Here is a 21,965-nt window from a genome sequence, read left to right on the forward strand (position 1 = left end):
TATGTTGTAACTTTTAATATATTACATGATAATTATTAACAGTCATGTCTGCAAAGTGTTCCATAAAAACTTAAATGTGGTTTTAATTGATACAGAAACTTGAAATACAAGGCACGTCCAGAAAAGTAAGTTTACTGGTACTCTCATAGTTGTAGGGAATACTTTTTTAACATATTGGAAACACTGGCGTGGAGCCTGACCCCTCCCCTTCAAAACGAGACCAATCCAAGGTTAATGTGTTGAAAACTCTCAACGCAGTAGCATTTCTCGCAAAAAATGTCAATCTTATCTCCCGCCAAGTGCAAAATTCGTGCTGTCATTCGCTACCTCGTTGTGAAGGGAAAAGCTCCGGTTGAAATTTATAATGAGGTGAAAACTGTTTATAGTAATGGAGCTACAAATCGTACGAGTGTGTACAAGTGGTGTTGCAATTTTAAAAATGGCCGTACTTCCATGCCTGACGATCAGAGGAGCGGAAGACCTTCAATTGTGACTGATGATCTTGTGGAAAAAAATCGAGATTGTGGTCCATGACGATCGCAGATTGACATTAGATCAACTTTCTGCAATGTTTTCCGCAAATCTCGAGATCCTTGATACACAAAACAATCACAGAAACTCTCGGCTATCGGAAATTGTCTGCAAGGTGGGTCCCAAAACAGCTGACAGAACAACACAATTTGAATCAAGTGCAGAGCTCCAAAGAGTTTTTGGAATGCTACAAACTAGAAAGGCGATGATTTTCTCTACTCTATTTTTACTGGAGACGAAACTTGGGTTGCCCACTACACACCTGAAACTAAGATGCACTCTCAGCAATGGCGTCACACCTTGTCACCCTCTGCCAAGAAATAAAAAAACCACAATTTCAGCCAAAATAATCATGGCATCCGTGTTTTGGGACCATAAAGGCATAATTTTTATTGAATTTCTGCGTTACGGGGAGACCATCGACACAACAAGATATTGTAAGATGCTAAAAAATTGGAAAAGGTAATTCAGAATAAAAGGAGGGGCATGACGACGAAGGGAGGCTACCTACTGCACAACAATGCCAGACCTAACATGGCCAATGCCACGAAGTAACTCCTAGACTCTTTTGGATGGGACATTTGAACGACCCCCATATTCCCCTGACCTGGCCCCTTTAGATTTCCATCTCTTCACTTCACTGAAGGTGCACATGAGTGGAAACAAGTTTTCAATGGATGGGGAGGTGAAGGGGGAGGTGGAGAAGTGGGCAAAAGAGCTGGCAGGAGACTTTTTTGAGGCAGGCATAAAAAAATTGATCCCGCGGCTCACCACTTGCATCGAGAGGGATGGTGACTATGCCGAAAAATAACTTACATATGTACAAGTGTAACCAAGTATGTTTTTGTTTAAATACATTTTTTTTTACTCTACATAAATTGAGTACACTTACTTTCTGGATGTGCCTCGTAAGTGCCATTTAGTAATAATAATACATGTATCCCTTCAGGACTTCTGCTATATGATTTTACCACTGCAATCATGTAGTGTACATTATTCCACTATTGCCAACTGTTGATAACTCTTAGTCAAATAGAATTCTATTAATAACTCGTATTCATGTAAAAAGAATCACTAAATTGTTTTAGGGTAAATGACCAATACACTGTATTGTACCATCTGTAGTTTTCTAGTAGGAGACATATCATTGCAAGTCTGGACATTTGGATTTATTATTTATTAATGATGTAAAGAGATCTCAGTTAATAATTATAATACTAGTGCTATCACAAAACACTAATCTTCTAAATTTAAACAATACATCTTAGGTATAAGTGCCTTAAACAACAGTTTATTTGCCATAGCCCAGGCTTGATATGTGTGTCTGATATGTCTCGTACTATAATGCATTATTTTTAACATGTTCACTCAGTGTTACAGGATAATGAATCTAGTTTTTAATTAGACATTAAATTTAAAAAAATTTAAAATAGTATCTCAAAAAAGACTATGGCCAGTTTTGTTTTTATAAAAAAATATATTCTGACTAAAAACCAGTTGTATCACCTGATAAGTTGATGCAAAGAGCTAGCCTCCACTTCTACTAAGGTGACATGACTGATATAGTGTCCGCTATCCCTCCTCATGGGTTCTCGACAGGAGGTGGCCCATTCTTACCCATCCTGTCACTCGAGAGGAAGTGTAAAGGCCTTTTAAGGACTAAGTGCAATAAGATGATTTTTGGCTTATTGCCCTCTCTTACCCACCTGTCACTCCTGCCTCTTTGGCCTACTTAGAAGACATTTATCGTTTGTTATCAAACTGGATATTGAAGGTGCCGGACATAACAGTGTTTTACTGTACCTGTACCAAGATTGAAATAATGGACATGACAGTTGGCACCTACTCCACATTAAATTTTATGATCAGTTAAAATTGAACAGCAGAGTTTCTTTAAATTATAAAAACCTGTTTTTATAGTTTGGCTTAATAGAAACAAGCAAGTAACATATTATTTGGCTTAATATTTGAATCAACGATTTAATGCATGATAAAAACAAACAAATCATTTAGACTTGATTCAAGTGAACATCTAATAGGAGGGCTCATTTAAATTCTTAACATTAAATTTCATCTGATTTAACTCTCTATCAATAATCAATTAGTTACAGCTAATAAAGCTTCAATCAGGTAGCTTTAGCTCATTAGTTTCCAAAAAGGGCTTCATTTTCTTTATTTCTGTTAACTTTAGAGTATAGTAAATTAAACTGTGGCCTTTACTTGTATACTAAACCTGGAACACCAATGATGCCATCCCTTTGATTATCCCAACGGTCTACTATTACATGGTCTAACAAGATGGCTTATGATGACTGTCATCAGTTCATACTTAAGTATATACTGTTAAATTGCTTCACATGTTTACATACATAGTATGGAAATAGGTTTAATTTACTATTGATTTTCTCTGTGACAAAAATTTGTATTGTCTGAACAGTAAACAACCTTTATTATAACATTACAAAGAAAGTGACTTTTAACACCACAATTGCTTGCGTTAACGTCATACTAACTGTAGTAATAAATTATTCTTTTTTAACACACTGAAAATAGAATCATGATGAAAATATAATTAAAATTTGTTTTAAAATAATGTTTCATAGTACAAAAGTATTTAAATAATATGACTTGATATCTTAAGCTTTAACACTTATAATAGAATAATAACTATCACATTTTTCTTAATAATTTAACAATTACTTTAAAAGACTAAACAACACATTAGTATTGCTATTCAAGTACAAAAGTTACACAATTTTAAACCTTTACGTATGTACCAGTAAAGTTTTGCACATACAAAAACTATTAACAGCAATCAATATGTACAATAACTTAACTATCTAAGATGTAAATTTGTACACACCTACTCTCTTATCAGAGAGAGTAGCAAGAAGGCACTTGTTAGAAATGTCCACACTGGTCAAATCTATAACAGGATCCTTGATAGAGAAGTTGTGAACAAGTCCACCTGTCTTAGAGCTCCACATGTTGACAGTCCGCCCACTCTCGTGGTGAGCGACAACCAGAGAGTCCCCTAGTGTTGGCAAGGTTGTCATGCGTGACAGAACACGCGCGGATGAGCCACAGTTAAATGTGTGGATTAGTGGCAAGCACACCTGTCCTTGACAGTCCTGGTCCACCTGATTCAAGCTGATCCTTGCATAAGGGCAACGACTGCTGGGCCGAGACGAGGTCAGGAGCATCTGCGACGTGTAGTCATACTTCATTGACATGAATGGACCCTCCATGGGCAGCTTCTGGCAGCTGTACTTGTCTCCATGTCGGGCATAGGAAAACACACTATTCAGTCTGAAAGTGAAATGAAAAAAATTAGACCATGAATAATTGTTGGTGATTGGACACAAATTCAAATATTAAAATACCATGTTCAATCTTTTATATTCTTGGTTGTTAAAGTTAAGATTACAATTTAATCACTATGCTTTAGGGGTAGAAAAATAATCTATGATGTGACATTTCCAAAATATAAGATAAGAAGAATCTATCTTTGTAGCAATCTTTATAATCGGAACAATACGTAAGATATTTTATTAAACAGGGTGTCTCACAACTATCCAACAGTATTTGTAGGTATTGCTTCTGACCTAAAAGCAAATTAAAATATTGTATTGAAGTCATCAGCATGTCTCCAATTACTCAAACAGGTGTGATCTTTTCCCTTAAAATTATAAAACACATTTTAAAATTGTATAATACAACTTCATAACAATTGTGAAAACTAAAATTGAAAAATCAATATTTTCTATAACTCAAAAAATGGCAGACATTTAAAATACTTGTACGAGGTAGAATCAATATATTTTTAAATGTCTTTTAAGTTCCTGGAATTGATTTAAATATACACTTGACTTGTTTGTGGGTGGGAAATTTGTTTTGCAGCACCTGGTACTACTTCTGGGGAGAGAATATCTGTAGTGTTGGTATCGCTCAGTTGCCATTGTTTACTTGTGGTGAGTATTTTCATGTGTCTGCAAGTTAACTTCCTCTATTTAAAAAAATTGCAATTATTGAACAGTGACCAAACATTAAATTCTGTGTTTTGCTCAAAAAGTCACCTAGTGAGACTCTCAAATTGTTAATGCATGCTTATGGAGTTGAGGCGATGAAGAAGATTCAAGTAAAGGTCGCGTCACCATTAAAGATGATCCCGTAATGGATGACCTTCAACTGCAACCAGTGATGAAAACACTGAGTCAAAACAGTAGGTTGTGCAACAAACAGAAGACTAACTATTGACGAAATTGCATTTGAGGTAAATTTATCACATGGTAATATAGCCAACCAGCATCCTTCATGATTATTTCAACATGCATCCAATTTGTTCGGGAATGGTTCCAAAAATGCTAACTAATGATCACAAAGAAAATCTAATGTTAATGGTTGATAAGTTCATTAATATGGCAGATGCATATCCAGATAAAAAAATTTAACTGGTAATGAAATATGGTGTTTTCTCTACGACTCTCAAAAAAAACATAAGTCCTCTGAATAGAAAACGAAAACATCTCCAAGGAAAGAAAACTTTCGCTAGTTACCAGTGTTACCACGCTAGAACATCAACCCCTAATTTCTCCCCATTCCCACAGTTAAAAATATCGTTAAAGGGAAAACTATTTGCAAATTCAGAGGCTTTTAAGGAAATGGGACAAAAATAATTAAAGAACTTTCAAGTCATGATTTCCAAAAGTGATTTCACATAAATACATTTTTCCTACTAAAATTAACATTAATAAAATATATGCACTGGCTTTCTGTTGTTATTAGGGCAATAACGTACTATTATTTTCTTCAGCTAGTTATTGTGACATTTTCATAGCTGACATCAAGTATGTTTACTGTTATGTATATTGTTGCTTTTAAGCCATTTTAACAAATTTCCCTTCTGATTCAATTACACACAATTTCACACTTCTTATTGGTGTTTTACAATAAAAAGTGCCAAGTCTTATTTAGTCATTGAACAATCATTCATGAGGCATCACTGTATATAGTGAAAAAATCTAAAAAGAATTCATCTTAAACAATTTTTATAAACTTAGCTCTTTCTAAATTATTTTATACAATATTTTAAATTGCATCCATCAAGGTTTTGGATTTTTTTTAATTAAATATTTTGTTTCAGGTTTCCTTAAATGTCATAAAGCTGTATGACAAATTTCATAAGTATACATTTGATAGATTACTAGTTTGCTTAGTCAGTGGAAACCCCAAAAAATGTGAGAATGTATACAAATATTACTGTAAACCTCCTAATAAATCAAGATTGACATAAAAAAATTGAAATGTGGATAAAATGTACTAAAATATTTGCCCTGTAAGCTTAGGCAATTGTGCGATCACAATGTTTTGCATTTTATAATAATGGATCAACATATCATTTTATTCATTGTCATTTACAATGATTAAAATTAAACATTCTCAATAAAGCTAGAAAATCCTCATAATTTAACTAAAATATATATATCTATATATATATATTCCAAAAGTGAAGAAGTTGCAAGACAAAAATTGAGTCATTTAACACCTAAGATTGAAAGACTAGATTATGATTCAATATTAGATCCTAAAATTCTTCAGGGTTGACTTGTAATTATATTATTTTTATTCTGGTCTCATCACAATTTTTAAAGCTGTAAAAACCCTAGGCAATATTGTTTTTAGTTGTTAACCAAAGTTGAAACATTGGTTACACAATTAAATTCTTGGAATAATTCAGCATTGCTGTAGAGATCCATCTTCATGAAAAAAGGTCATAGATAATTTGAGTTGAAAAGTTTGAGTAAGAATCCTTGTTTGAAGTCATAAGCACTAAAAACTTGAGACTTGTAATCCTAACAGAAGACATTTCCTTATTACATGAGAATAATTAGAATAATAATGCTCATCGAGGGAAGAGAAAAATCAATTTGGAAAGGAAAAGTTACATACATACATGTATCTAATGGTGGCAATTTGTCCACTAATCTATGTCCAAATGTCCCCTTCTTTTTTGGGGGTCTTCTTGTCAGGAAGCAATTAATCTGGATGTGAGTAAAATGAACATAATAGACAGAGATAGAGAGCTACAACAAATTACCTGCATGATATGAAGCCGCCCTGGGGGAAAGGAGTACTGGCAACACTGGGAACCGAGGACAAAGCAACAACAGGGGTTGTGTTGCTTTTGTCTTCCCAAAGCTGCACGTATGTGTCAACCATGCGACGGTCATACTGGTACACCCTTCCTAACTGGCTGCCGACTAGTAATAAATGAGGGTTGGTGAGGTCCCAGCAACATGACCACAGCGGTCCCTCCGCTGCACAAAGACATTTGGGCAGTTTAAGCACTTGGTTTATTTAATTATTATCAATTATTAACGTACCAATTGTGATAAAGAGAACTTCAAAGAAACACAGTAATAATTTAATAAATCTCCAATTTTTATATCCCGACACATCAAAATGAATCTTTGATTAAAAAAATTATCACTTATTATTATTAAAAAGGTAGTAAGAACCATCCTAACCCCTCACTGAAAGTAAAAAGCTAACCATAATTTCACTATCTACTAAGAAAAAAATCCTGGGTTTACAAATAGGCTCATAATTTAGAATGAATCCTACATTTTAGAACAAAATAGGCGCATTTGTTCAAATCTATATATTTTTGGATTTGAATACCATTTGAACGTTAAAATAAAACATAATTTAGTTAGGCTATAAATATTCACTTATTGACAAAAATAACTACTACCAATGTATTTTCCAAGTTGTGGTGGTGTAGTCTAGTTTTCAGATTCAGTTCAGTTTATACAAAATCACTTAAAAATTAATTTAAAAAATGATTTTATGAATTTAAGTTTTTTGTCTAGTGTAATTTTATTGTTACATATAATTACAGTCAAGTCTTACCTAAATAAAAAGTGTATAGGTTCATAAAATTAATGTGACACATTAATCTTAACACAAGTATATTTATTTGCTATTAAATAGTGGTAATGTACCAGAACGCAATTTTTTAAGTGAGATGCCTCAAATGCAGCCAAAACACATTTCTCGCTCAGTTCGGATTCAGTCTCAGTTCATGTCCTCTCAGCTTACCCACGTGTGTTCTGAGTCACCACTCAGCGCTTGCGTAACCACGTACATCACTTTTACTCAGATTTAAAAGGCAGTATTTAACCTTAAGTTCTTTAAATGACAGATTTAAATTCAATTCTCAAATATTTACATAGTTTATTAGTTTCAAGGTTGAAACTCTATCGATACGTTATATATTATTTACTGTCAAACAAAGAAAGTAATATGTATTTTAAGTTATACTTTGATCTGTCTTAAAGGTATTTTTATTTGCAGTATAAAAATACAATCAGGTCTCAATTAGGTATTAAGTATCAACAGAATATAAACTCATTTCCATATCTTGAGCTTCGTCTCCACCAAATATACTAGTATTTTTAAAAGTAGATAAAATACAGTAATACTAATAGTTGGATAAAAAATATTCTACGGATGTGTGCTATGGTATGTGCTTTGGGAGATTGCAGTGCTTTCCAGTCACAACTGGATAAGGATTAAATTTTATAACTGTACAATATGCTGGGCTACGCTTAGTGGCCTAACGAGCTGAATGGCAAAACAGAGAGGGCCACTAGGTGTGGCCCACCCAGCTGAGAGATATGACGTGGTCATAAACCAATGACATGATATGAATTTAATACCGTCTTCAAGGGATTAAAAATAGTACCAACATTCTGGAAAGGTATATCTTTGAATACTATAAACAAGACTTTTAACCCTTTAAACTCGGATTTGAACTTGTGTAATTATTCTGTCAACTTGTGGAGCAACTATGGGAAGACATAGCTGTTCTCTCTGTCATGTTGGAGATTTATGACCATGTCCTATCCCTCAGCTCACCTAAGCCACTCTTAATGGCCCACGCTTTTTGGCCGTTCAGCTCGTCAGGCCACTACGTACGGCTCACTACATTGTGCAGTTATAAAATTCAATCCTTATCCATTTGTGGCTGGTAAATGCTGCAATAATTGAACCAAAAAAGAAACTAAATTAAGCTTATCTATTTGCAGCACATGCAACAGTAAATATAGTTTAGATTGTGTTTTATCCCAGTGTCAGTGCCACTGTAGTTGCTACGGTATCACTCACTTCAGTTTATACAAATGCATTTAGTGGAGCAAAACTTCAAAATATGAAAACGAGTTTAATATTATGTTGATACTAGAGACTTACTTAAGAGTAATTGACAAATCATTTTCAAATAGGTCTATATATAACTTAAATTACATCCTACTAGGTACATTTAAAGAGTAGATAATAAATAACCAATCAAAGCTTAAAGTTAATAATCTTTGTAAATTGTTCGAGAACAGCATTTCAATGCCATTTAAAAAAGCCGAAGGTCAAATTCTGCCATTTAAATACGAGTTGAATTACATGATTAAACAAGTGCCGAGTGGTGGTGCAGAACCCAGCCAGCCAGTAGCTATGGCCTGTCGAGCTGAGAGGAAATATCTGTAATTCCACTTGAGCTGAGAGAGAGATAAATATGAAATACACTAATGGCCTGCCAAGTGCAAAGGGTGTAGTTTAATTTATATATGAGATTTGTATAGGGTAATAGGAAACAAGGCCTTACATTTCTGTATTTACAATAAATTACAAGGGAGTATAACAAGGGCATGGAACGTTGTTAATTTATGTTTCTGGTGCTAATGCTTGTAATGTTTTAAAGAAAGTACCAGTCAGCTGTTTATAACTTTACAACTCTGAACAGTTTTCTACATAAAATTGTCAATTGATTCTAACCTTCACTACGAAGGAGACCCTGGGTAAAAACAATGTTGATGTCTTATTGTTATTTATAACAGCACAGTATTCAGTCAAAACATAAGCTCTTGTAGGCTTACATAGTATTTTTAAAATAACTTAATGCAGAATAGATACCATCCAGAGAATTCAGTGAAATAACTTTCACTACTACAAACACATTAGAACAAAAATGTGAGATTCTGTTTGTAAATTGCATTTTCTTTGCTCTGTAATGTTATCAGTCTGGTTGTGTTTATTTTTAACTGCACTTAATAAAATTACTAGCCAAGCTTGGTTCAGAAAGATAAAAAAAAGATAAACTTTGTTATATCAAAGAATGACAGAAAGAATAGTATTTAGTAAGTTAAAATAAAGGAGAATAGAAAAATAATTTGGTAAGAAACTTGCCTAAGCACTTATTATAAATTACTGGCACTCTATCTCTCGAAAGGACTGATTAAGAAGAAATTACTGATAAAAGATTGTTATGTATTCAAACAAAATTGGTTAATGATCTTAGTGGTTATTATTATTACTTGATCCCAAGAAATAACCGTAATTCACTGATATGCAGAGTGACGTACTTTTGAAGGAGTGCACGGTGCTGTTGTTGCTCATGTCCACCAACTTGGCTGAGTTGTCCAGAGACGCACTGAGCAGTAGGTTGCGATCCTCGTGATGGAATGCCATGTCTCTGATCATCTTCTGGTGAAGATACACAAAGCGGGTGGGCTGGAAGTCCACAGTGTTTAGCACTCGGACACCGTAGCCAGCAAATATTGTGTTCCCCGACGGCTGGGACACCACCTGTACACCGATCTAAATGTACAGTCTATATCTCACAACACACTTTTCTACCATATGCTATAACACAAAAAGAAGAAATATATGGAAAACTCACTGTTTATTATTCAATAATATACTACTATACAGACATGATATGAAGACTTATTCATTTTATCTATCTATCTAATATTTACCATACTACAATTTCATAAATGAATTTAAGATTTTTGTGCAAACTCTTAATAAAAAGAATGACTGGACAATTAAACTACAAATAATAGTATAATAAATTTGTTTTATGGAAAACACTTTACAAAAAGTGTATGAATTGTCATTGTCTTTATTTTACAAATGACCATTATCAAGAATGTATTAATTTTTCAACACAGCTAGTCTATGGATCAATTTTCTGTTATAGGAGAGAGAAGTCTGTACAAATAAATGTATCTAGATTCACACAATATCCTTAGTTATCTAAGAATATATAATATAAGAATACGAATTGTAAGAAAATTTAGTTTGTAAAAATAATTCAGTTAAAGAAAATTTATTGAAACATTTTAGAATTAAAAATTGTGAATGATTTGTAGAGAAAGCCAAAGTATTGATATCAACATAAAAACATGTGAGTCTTTGCTTTAAGATTATGTGAATTTCTGGAAGAAAAAAGAACTATCCTTTGATATATACATATGCAAACTTGATATTTTTTTTGATCACCCTAATATTGTTATTAATGTATTTTTAATTTGTTTTTAAAATTAGATAAATTGTTAAAAACTAATCAATTTTTAAAAATGATTTTAAAATTGAATTGATTTTTAAGAACAATTTTATATTTCTATAAATAGTCTTACTCTTTATTCATTTTAAAAGTTAATGGAAGTAAGTCCTACTATTTGTGACAGAACAACAATAGAATTCAGTTTCCTACCAGTTCATGACGCAGACGGTTGAAGGCCAACACTCTGCAGCCCCCATCCTTGCTGACCTCAATCATGTGCATCAGTTCTGTCCCGACTTTGTCTTTCCTTTTGGTAACAATTTCTGATAAAACTACTTTCTTCCCTTGGCTAAGAAGCTGAATTGTTTCTTCTGCTTCCTTCAATTCTTTTTCCAGCTTCTGCAAATTCTCTTCATACTTTTTAGCATTAAGTTCATTCAGAAGTTTACATCTTGATAATTCCATGTCCATTGCATTCTTCTGTGAAAGCAACTGCAAATAATATTACATGATTTAAAAACGTCTGTATTCTTTAAATAAATAACAAGAAATACATTGAACTATACATTTGTATTCTACTTAAATAACATTACCAAAATTGAAGTGAATAACTACAAATTTACTCCCAACATGAGAAAGATTTTGTAATATTTTCATTATTTTTTAAATACTTGCATGTTTTATTTCACTTCCCATTTAATTTCTATTGACAAGAAGGACATAAACTGGTTTTAATTTTTTTTTTTCACCCAATGGTCACAGACGTATGTTCCAACGGGTACGAATTAATTTGTGGGTCGGCATTAGGACAATAATGGTATGTTGCATCAAAACACCCACTAAATTCTCAATTCACTTTCACGTATTGCACCACCTTAACAACTAATCATTCAATCTCAAAATTAGTTTTATGGTATCTATGCAAATCCACATATTATTATGCCTTAGAGAAATTGATTAACACATTTACAGATATAAAACATGACCAAACCTCCCATTGTTTTACACTCACGATCAGAAAATTTTTGTTTTAATATAGTGCTTTCTATTTTGTGTAGTAGTACATAATGAGCTACATAGAACATATAATTATGGTTGTTTCAACCTGTTTCCTTCTCTGTCAGTTAGCATTGTCATTGTACGAGTACATGTATCATAACCACATATATAGTCTATAGCTTGTAGTAATTTAATATCTAGAGATAAAAATAATTTATATTTCTTTCCTACTACTGTTGTTATTAAGCTTTAGTGGTAACAAACCTCAACAATTATTACAGATCAACTGCTAAATGAAAAAAATGTATTGAGATCAAAATAATTGTAATGTATTTACTGAAATAAATTCTCATTTGATGAGGGTATTTATTTGTATGTATATTTTTATGTGAAATAGATGAGAATAATTTAAAAGTAACAAGAATAAATATACATTTAAAAAAATGGGTAATTCCTAAATATATAATTTTGGCACTAAGCGGGTTAAAATATTGTAATATGTTAAAATTGTTTATTTGACTTTGAATACATGACTTGACGAACAAACTCACTTGTTCCTTTTCTTGTATCAACCTATCTTTTTCCACAGTGTCCAGGGGAACCACCTTAGGTAGATACAATATCCGGATGTCCTTGAGACAAGCTCTTTTGTTGCAAGTTGGACACCTCTTCACACCATGGTTGCAGCCAACCTAAACAAGCAGTGCCCATAAGTTACAATTGAATTGTATTCATATTTTACACAAGTATTTCCTGTGCAAACAAAGAGGCAGGTTTACAATTTTAAGGAAAAGGCTAGCTTCTAAGAGAACCTATTAGTACATACATGCATGTATAACACCAAAGACAAAATAATCCGCTGATCTATAAAAATATATTTTATTACTGTTTTTGAAGTTTATAAGCTCAATATACAAGCCACAATACTAAGTAATGTACTGGCTTGACCAAATAATCCAGTTGCAGATGTCAGCTGGCCGCAGTAGGTATACAATAAATAAATTTTGTTGCTGGCAGCTGTTCTCCCACTCCCGTCTGTACGCCGATGACGATACTATCCACCATTACCGACTGTCAGTGGAGCACGCATGTATTACATGCATTCAATGCAAGTATTACATTATTGTAAAATTTATTTCTTTTGTGTGTTATTAGTCATTAGGAATGAATAAAAGAAATAGCTTTAAAGAATTAAGTTCAAAGGGTTAACTTTTGGAAATTCGCTACTAGATATTACATAAGCAGATCAGGAAACATCTTAGCGATATACTTGAGAATAATCTTTATTCCATTAAAACACATCATTACTGTTGTACTAGACACTGTACTGCTTGGTGCCTAGTGTTAGTACAATTCAAAAGCAAATATAAAGCATAAATTAAATATAAAAGCATACAAATTAAGGCTATTAAATTATCATTTATATGAATAGTATTTTAAGATGACCTGAGACTCTCTAGTCTAAAACTATCCATCACAACATGTCACACATAGCTTTAGAAAAGACTAATTTTAATGTGCCCTAAATTCTGTACAAAGTGACATGGTTCTAGTTTGTTGTACCGTCCTATTATTAATTTCACCATAACATCTGTACATGTATTTAGGGAATTATTTTTTAAATATCCTTTAATATTTTAGTTTTTTAGACTCAATATCATTACCTTATAGAATAAATAAAACAGATGCTAAACTCTAATCTTAGCTCAAGTGAGTGTTTTGAGGGTACTTTGTGGTCAGGTTGGCGTGATACTTAATCTGTATTAAGAACATACTCAGTAATGGTAAATTCCAGTTTTTTTTCATGCAACTAATAAATTCTAATGGTTATTTTAAGTGAAAAAAGTAGTGAAACATTGGAACACTACGTACTACTCTATAGCATGCTGTATCTCTCAGTGGCGTTGTCTATGGATCTGCTAATATTACTAATGTCACAACACAGTTATAGGTGAACCGCTAATAAAGAAACCTGCGCAGAAGCAAATATTTGAGCAGCACAGCGCAGAAGGGGCCCCCCTCCGGCGGGGGGGGGAGTGGTGAGTGGGCGGAGCATCTTCTTGTCAGCTGTTTAAATCTTGTCTTGCTCGCGCCATATTGTTTATACTGCAGTTACTTACTTGGACCGTTCAATTCGAACGAGTCAGTCAGGTGAACGAGTGATCCGGGTCGGAGTGTTTCAAAAGACCCGTTCACTTTGAAAGTTTTGTTCAATTTGGCCTGGCAACTGAATAAATTTGATACTTGTTCCAAATCAGGTGAAATGAAAAATGAAATGAAAATGGTTTATTTTCTTAAAAATAGTACAGTAAAACACATAGCCTATACACGTTTTGCAACAAACGTAAGCAAATATATACAATGTCTGAAATCATGTATCAGAGTGTAACAATACGGTACTTATACGTAGTTAATTATTTCTTATTATAATAAACCTTGCATTAATTCTATTTAATTCAATTAAAATTTGAAATAAGAAGAGTAGTATAACCGGGATGAGCCTATATGGGCCTAGGACCTGTGCGTAGGCTCTGGTCGTGAATATTGGAACTCAAAACTAATAATAGAACAAATAATATAAGTAAAAAAATAGTAGTTTAGTAATTTTTTATATTATTAATGGTTTTAGAATTTATTTTTAATCCGGCTGGATGGCAATGACAACAGTGACCACGCAGGCAATTGATGAGTCACATTGATAATGATACGTAACCGAGTATAAATCTAGTTTTGCTGCACTGTCGTATGAAGTATTAGTTATGGTAATTATAATGAAGGACAGACCGAATACAATAAATAGCGAGGAAGGGTTAGAAGTTCAGCGATAACAAGGGACTATAAGTCTATATACTTCTTCGCCATCTAACAATAGTAACCCATCCTTCACGCGTTTTTAAACCAGTAAAGATTAGGTAATTGCAACACAGAAGCGAAGTTATAACTCAAACACACGTTACGGTACAAAACTTGAGAAATATAATACAAATTTGTTACGCTGAATGTTTTTTTTAAATATAGAAACTGTAATGACGACTTGTTGCGAGTACCGTGTATTATGAGTATAAGTTCTCAACGCTAAAATAGTATGAAAATTAATGTATAAGTAAATAAGAATGGTTTTGATGACCAAATTTCTTATAGTCATTAGTTCTTCCTCGAAGAAAATTAATTCTAAAGAATATGTTGTAGGTACTCTTAAAGAACATTATTTTTAGTATTGTTTTTTGTTCAAAAATTAATGGCTCAAGAATAGTTTTGAAAGCAGCACCATGGACTATAATACCAAATGAAAGTTGGGATTGAACGAAAGCAAAATAGACCACTTTAATTTCCTTATCTGTGAGTACTTCTCGTAATTGTCTGAAGGCAAAAATGTACTTGCGGATTTTATTTGTCAAAAAATGAATGTGTTGTGATTTTTTTTAATATACTTGCAGGTATTGAATCGTGCCCAAGAGCGAAATTTCCTCTCAAACTGGATACGTAACGTATAACCTCTTGTAACAGTCCGTAAGTTAAAGATCGAATGAAGCTTATAAGATCTGTCTTTGAAAAAAATTGTTACATTTGAGCCATTAGAGTTCGCCAAGTTCTGACCCACATTAGTAAAGAATTTATTAAATTCGTTAGCTACTTCAAGCTTAATTTTGTCATTGAATAATTTGGTATTTGGCAAATATTTATTTAGCGAAGAAACTTTGTTAACCCCTCTACCACTCAATTTAATTAAACCCCCCAAAACATATTTAAATCCCCATTAGCTTGGTCGAATTTATCACAAAAATAATATTTTTTAGTTGCTTTAAATTTCTGCTTAAAATGTTCCTGCAATTGACATAGCGGGTTTTAAGCTCCACATTAAATGGTTGCTTTTTCACTAATTTACGTAATTTATCTCTTTGTCTTATAGCATGGACTAAATCTGAAGTAATCCATGGTTTTAGCTTTTTTTGACCTCGTTTTAAATTTATTCGATTGTCTATTGAAATTGTAGTTGTAACGTAAAAACATTAACATTAGTGCTGTTAAAAATTGATTGCCAATTAGCATTTAAAAGGTTATCATGTGGTAACACATGGTCGATATAGGTGCGATGTGCAGGGTCGATCTGAGAGGAGGCATTCTGTGTAGTAGTGTGCATAATATTATTTTAATGACTCAACCTGGGTATTATGAAAAGTGGTGGTAACTTAATAGATTAAATGTTTAAAATGTGAAATAATCTTATTGTAAATCAAAGGCATATTAATCAACCAAGTCCATTGTTCTTAAATATTAACGTTTAAAATATTTAGTAATGCATATAGTAATATACAGTCAATTTTTGTTAATCATTTCTATTAATAATATATATTTACATTTACTAGATTCCTGAAACAATACATTTATTGTTATATATCTAACCATTCACTCTAAAATATGTTGTTTCTTCCTCTATCCGAACACATTTTTGCAAGCAGATCCTTTCGTTCACTTGGTCATTACATCCAGTCGTTCATTCGTTCATTTTGTTCAGTCAACACGATGACCGGTAAAACACGCTCTAGCGGGAAGGCTTAGTAACTCTGTACTGACCGGTTCAACTGAACGGGTCGCAGCAGTGAACGATACCGACTGAGCCGGATTAGTCAGCTGATTTTATTAGATTGAAATGGAGTGAGCGCCGAGCAGTGGTGGGGATGCTTGGAGGGGCGGCGGAGGGATATTTACCCCACCCTGCGTGAACTCAAATCAACCAAGGTTTTTTTGTTAGCGGTTTACCTATAGTATGACTTCAATTTTAGTTTTAAATTTTATAATGGTAGATGTGCTATCTGATCCATTAAAAAAGGGTAAAATATAATTTTCAGAATACTTATAAATGGAAAATGAATTTTATTACATATGCCTGGACATTATTATAAATAAAAAAAACTTTGTGCTACAAATGTGTGTCATTTGGTCCATAGTAAAAATTTTAATATATGCTATGGACCAACAACACAAATGTTGGTAGTTTAAAAAAGCCTAAAACATAAGAAGATTAAGTAGACGTTAATATATTTGAGGTATTTTTTCAAAGTACGTTAAATTAACTGTATAATATTATTTTTGTAGTCTGTGGGGAATGTCAGACTAATTATTTCAGTGTGTATGTAATGTTGTGTAATAATCTCAATTGTCTGTAAGAGTGGATCTAGCTCGGCAGCAAATGTGTTAAATAAATAATTATTATAAAATATGCATTTTCATAACTATTTATTATTTTGATAATTATTACTCATTTAATACAAGGTAGAGTATGCCACTCCACTTGTTGCATTACAGATTTCACTAAGGTTGCACACAAAATTTCAAACCTATAGCTCATTTCATTCTCGAGATGTCCTGCAGTCAAATAGACAAATAATTATACAGAAAAGAAATGTTTACTTCCCCTGGATAGACAAAAAAGAAATTGAGTCAGCTTAGTGAGTGATAAGACGCTCAGCCAAATTCCATGATTGGACAAGAACCATCACGAATATCATTCTTATCTATGTAGAAATGAAATCTCATGCAAAATTTCAAGTCTGTAGATGATTTTTATCAAACTATCTTGCACACAATACATTCAAATTTTTGTTCATTGCATTAAGTTTAAATAATAAAAGTTCCGGAAAGGTTGGAAGTTGAACTGATGATGCCTTAATTGGCGAAAGCGCTTTTAAAATAAATTAAAATTGTGGAAGAAAAAAATGTTATTTATATTAAAACCTAGTGACTACCATCAAGCATACAAAGCAGAAAGAGGTAGGGAGGGTACTACAATGCAAGAGTGCATTGAAGTCAGATTTTATCTTTTTACTATATGAATAATTTACATTTGTTTATTTGTCACGTGTTAAAACCTTATATGATTGAACTCAGCTTGTTTAAAAATGTATTTATTCTGCAATTTTCTTGTTCCCATCATGGTTACCTATAAGACAATGTATAAATATTTGCTAAAGTTAAGCCATACCCCATGGAGTGACATACACCATCATCAAACTCAGTGTTGCTAATATATAAATGAAACTTCAAACAAAATTTCAAGTCTATAGGTCAGTTTATTTTCGAGACATCATGTGGACAGACAGAGAGAAATGAAGAATTTCCAGCCCCACAAGTGACAGGTGTCAACGCTCAGCCAATTAACAGATATTTAATGTAACGACAATGTTGAAAATACAGTGCAGTCTCTATAATCCGGCCTTGCACTAATAAGGCACGTCCAGTAATCCGGCACTGTGCGAGCGATGACGGGTCGGGTCAATGCCCTTCGGTTCATGCACTGCAAGCAAGGATGACTCACCGGCCCGCCGCGCCGCCACTAGTCACTCATCAGTTGCTTGCCTACTTGCGCTCTGGCTACAGTACTACTGTATACAGCTTCGTTCCGTTGACGTGTTTGCTTGTGTTTGTGTTTTGTTGACGTGTGTGCTCGTGTGTGTTATTACGATATTTTATAATAGTTGAGTGCGATGTCGGAAAAACGTAAACATGTGACATTAACAATCGATCACAAGTACGAAGTTCTAAAACGTTTAGATAAAGGAGACAAGTTGTCTCATTTGGCCAAAGAATACAACATTGGTTGTGCAACAATACACGACATTAAAAACAAAAAGGACAAAATTGAATCGTTCTTCAAAAGTAGGCCCAGTGAGAAATCTGCTGTTGCAAGAAAAACCTTGAAATCAGGTGAGTTTCCCCAAGTTGAAGATGCACTTTTTGCATGGTTCATGCAAGAAAGAAGCAGGCATACACCTATTTCAGGTGATATCCTTATGGAAAAAGCCAAGTTCTTCTACAACAAAATAATGAAGGACGACTTTCGTGCCAGTGTAGGTTGGTTGGACAAGTTTAAAAGACCTTTCGGGATTAGACTGTTAAGGTTAACTGGTGAAAAACTGTCGTGCCAGGAAGAATCGGTTGAGCCCTTTACAGAAAAATTCATAACAACTGTTGAAGAAATGAACTTGACCCAAGATCAGGTATATATCGCAGACGAGAGTGACTTATTTTGGCGCCTTTTGCTAAAAAAAAATTTGTTCACAGAGCTGAAGAAAGCGCACCTGGCCGCAAGTTGGCAAAAGACCGAATCACATTTATGCTGTGCTGTAATGCCATTGGTACTCATAAATTACCAATGCTCGTGATCGGTAAATCAAAAAACCCCAGGTGTTTTAAGAACGTAAATTTGCCCGTGGAATACACAAACCAAACAAAAGGCTGGATGACAAAGACTCTCTTCAACAAATGGTTTCATAACAGCTTTGTTCCATCAGTCAAGAAATTTTTGAAAAAACACAAGTTGCCTCTTAGAGCATTGTTACTTCTCGATAACTGCCCTGGGCATCCTAATGCAGACGAATTAAGCGATGGCAACATCTGTGCACTATTTTTACCCCCAAATGTTACTCCATTACTACAACCTATGGATCAAAACGTTATCCAAACCGTAAAGACAAGTTACAAAAAAACCCTTTTGTACAGTATTTTGTCAAAAGAGGGGAGTGTTGTTACAGCACTAACCCCCCCACCCCCCCCCCCCCCCACCCCCCCCCCCCCCCACCCCCCCCCCCCCCCACCCCCCCCCCCCCCCACCCCCCCCCCCCCCCACCCCCCCCCCCCATATATTAATACTTAGGTTATAGAGAATTATTACTGTAGTGACACGTAAAATGAGTGTCATGAAAGATAATAAATGAACTTTGCTGAATAATATGGCTTGATTCATGTCACATTGGTATTCCACACTATCCTTATTCATTTTAACCTTTTTAGTTATTATCTTTGTCTGTGTTTTTATCATGAGTGTTTTACAACAATATATCATTATGAGTCTTATTGCAAAAAAGTTTTTTCAATGAAATTTCGCTAGTATGTAATAAATTTGCTATAACATTATGATTTCATTAAATTGGCGCAACTACATACAAATTGAATTGAATTCCCTTAAAAAATATAATTTTTAGCTTGGAATTTCATGTTTTTATGTAGTTATCAGGTTTTGTATAGGCCTATGGTCATCACTGTGATAACTTGTAATTTTTTGCTTTTTTAATTGATTTTTAAATTGATTATATTGTTTCGGCATTACTTTCAGATCTGGATAAAATATTCCAGAAATTTTCAAGATCTGTTCACAATTATATTTTCTTTTTAAATCAGTACAAAACAAAATACGTTTAATAATTTCAAATTAAAATATAAGTGAATAAAATATAAATAACTGTAAATATATTTATTTTTTATGTAGGACTGAACCTGTTTTTTGAGATAGTTTAATAAGATTAATTTGAATAAAAAATATCATAATTTATAGAAGAAAGTTAAAAAAATTAAGGTAAGCACTGCAAAAAAAGCCAATTTGAGCTTTAAAAAGAAGCTGTTTTCGATATAAAACATCTTAAAAAAATTATTTTTGGGGAAAATTTTGTTTTACTTTTGTGTTCACTCAAAGTAATTTAAATAAACCAATCTACAATATTCAGACATTAAGGGGGAACAAAATTGAAGGTGACGGGTACATAAATAAATAACAATGATGGCATTTTCTAATTTTATTTACAGATTCGAAACTACATAATTGACTGTTGGAAGAATGGGAAGCCAAATTATGTGACCAAGACATCTGTACGTGCTGGCCTGAAGAGTTGTGGGGATGTTAATTTAATAAGCAGGATACACACATATTTGGAACGGAAAGGTTATATAAATTTTGGTTGTGGTAAGTACAATAATATTTAGTTTATTATTTCAAATTACAATTAAAATTTAGTGTAACACTTCACACGTATGAAACAGTTGAAATTAAGTTAAAAACAGCAAATTTTTACTTTAATTAATTAATTCTAAAAATAAGTAAAAGTTTCATTGAATGTTTCAATAAGTTTGTAGGCATTCACTTACAGAAAAAGTATTCCTGTAATTGAACTCTGCACTTTTACAAGTATTGACTCAATTTATAGGAAATCAGCAAGGATTCGTCAAAATGGAGTAATAGTAAAGCTACACAAGTGTTGGGTGCAGCAATGAAAATCATATTTGTTATTTTTTCCAAAATGTGTTTAACAAAAACTTTTATTTAAAACTCATTCTTGGATCAAGTTATTTGAGAAATTACATAAATGAATAATATATTTTTGGAAAGACTTTTATGGCTAATAAGAAAAAAGACTCATTAGGAAAAAATTCTTTTTATTATTTTCTACAACATTCAAATCACCTTCAAAATAAACTACTTGTTGACTTAGCACTCCATGAGTATATTCCATTGTGTTCTTAACATTGTGCTCTCAGCTACTCTGAGGAAGCCAGTACTTATCAGTGTTGTGACTTATTATGTATAATTTTATCAATACTCCGTTTTTATACATCTGCATTATATCAAAATTGCCTTAGCCTTGTCTTGTAATAAACATCTTTGGACACAGTGAAAAATGTTTTGTATTTTTTTTAAACATTAGTGAATGTGACATGTTACAGAGCAATGCCACTATAACACCAGTGACACAACCAGAGACCAGCCTGACAGTGGAAACGGTATAGAACAGTCAACATCAGTGTCCCAAGGAGTACTCACTCGGCAGAGAAGCGTGGTGAGAGTCATCGATCCCGCAAAAAGAAACTTCCTTATGAGGACTCTTGTGTAAGGATATTTGTATACCTCAGAGAAGCATGCTTTGTGTTGCTAAACATTCAAAGAAACATATTTTATCATTAGTTTACGTTTTGTAATAATACTATACTGTTGGTACCAATGGGATCGGTCAGTCTTAATAATGTTCACTTTATTTTATTAGTTACTTTTTTAAATTTTGGTTTCTACATAGTTCATAATCATTAAAAGCATTACAAAAAAAATTTAGCATTTATAAATTATTTCTTAATGGAGGCTATTTTTATGTGTGTACATTCTGTCAAAAAAAACATACCCAATTGTGCATGTTATATTTGACTAATACAGACTATTATAAAATAGCCTATCAGTATATATATATATATATATATATATATATATATATATATATATATATCAATATGTATTCTCTTCATGTGAAAATAAAAAAACCAAATATTGGTA

General features: G+C 33.0%; 2 protein-coding genes across 2 annotated transcripts in view; one reads left to right on the forward strand and one right to left on the reverse strand.

Annotated features, from left to right (window-relative positions):
• On the reverse strand, positions 1-21,491 carry LOC124358621 (E3 ubiquitin-protein ligase RFWD3). The gene is made up of 6 exons (XM_046810955.1): positions 21,465-21,491; positions 12,424-12,564; positions 11,084-11,365; positions 9,948-10,170; positions 6,629-6,848; positions 1-3,840 (listed from the first exon to the last, which is right to left on the reverse strand). Exons 1-6 carry the CDS (start codon positions 21,489-21,491, stop codon positions 3,372-3,374), a joined length of 1,362 nt encoding a protein of 453 aa, XP_046666911.1. The 3' UTR covers positions 1-3,371.
• Positions 20,450-21,965, forward strand: part of LOC124359972 (histone H2A deubiquitinase MYSM1-like) — a 17,622-nt gene continuing 16,106 nt past the window's right edge. Inside the window, exons 1-2 of the mRNA XM_046813183.1 lie at positions 20,450-20,609; positions 21,368-21,530. The gene's annotated coding sequence lies outside the window, so the exon portion shown is untranslated. The remainder of the gene's footprint in view (positions 20,610-21,367; positions 21,531-21,965) is intronic.

Source organism: Homalodisca vitripennis, chromosome 1 (assembly GCF_021130785.1).
Source record: "Homalodisca vitripennis isolate AUS2020 chromosome 1, UT_GWSS_2.1, whole genome shotgun sequence".
Classification (NCBI taxonomy): Eukaryota; Metazoa; Arthropoda; class Insecta; order Hemiptera; family Cicadellidae; genus Homalodisca; species Homalodisca vitripennis.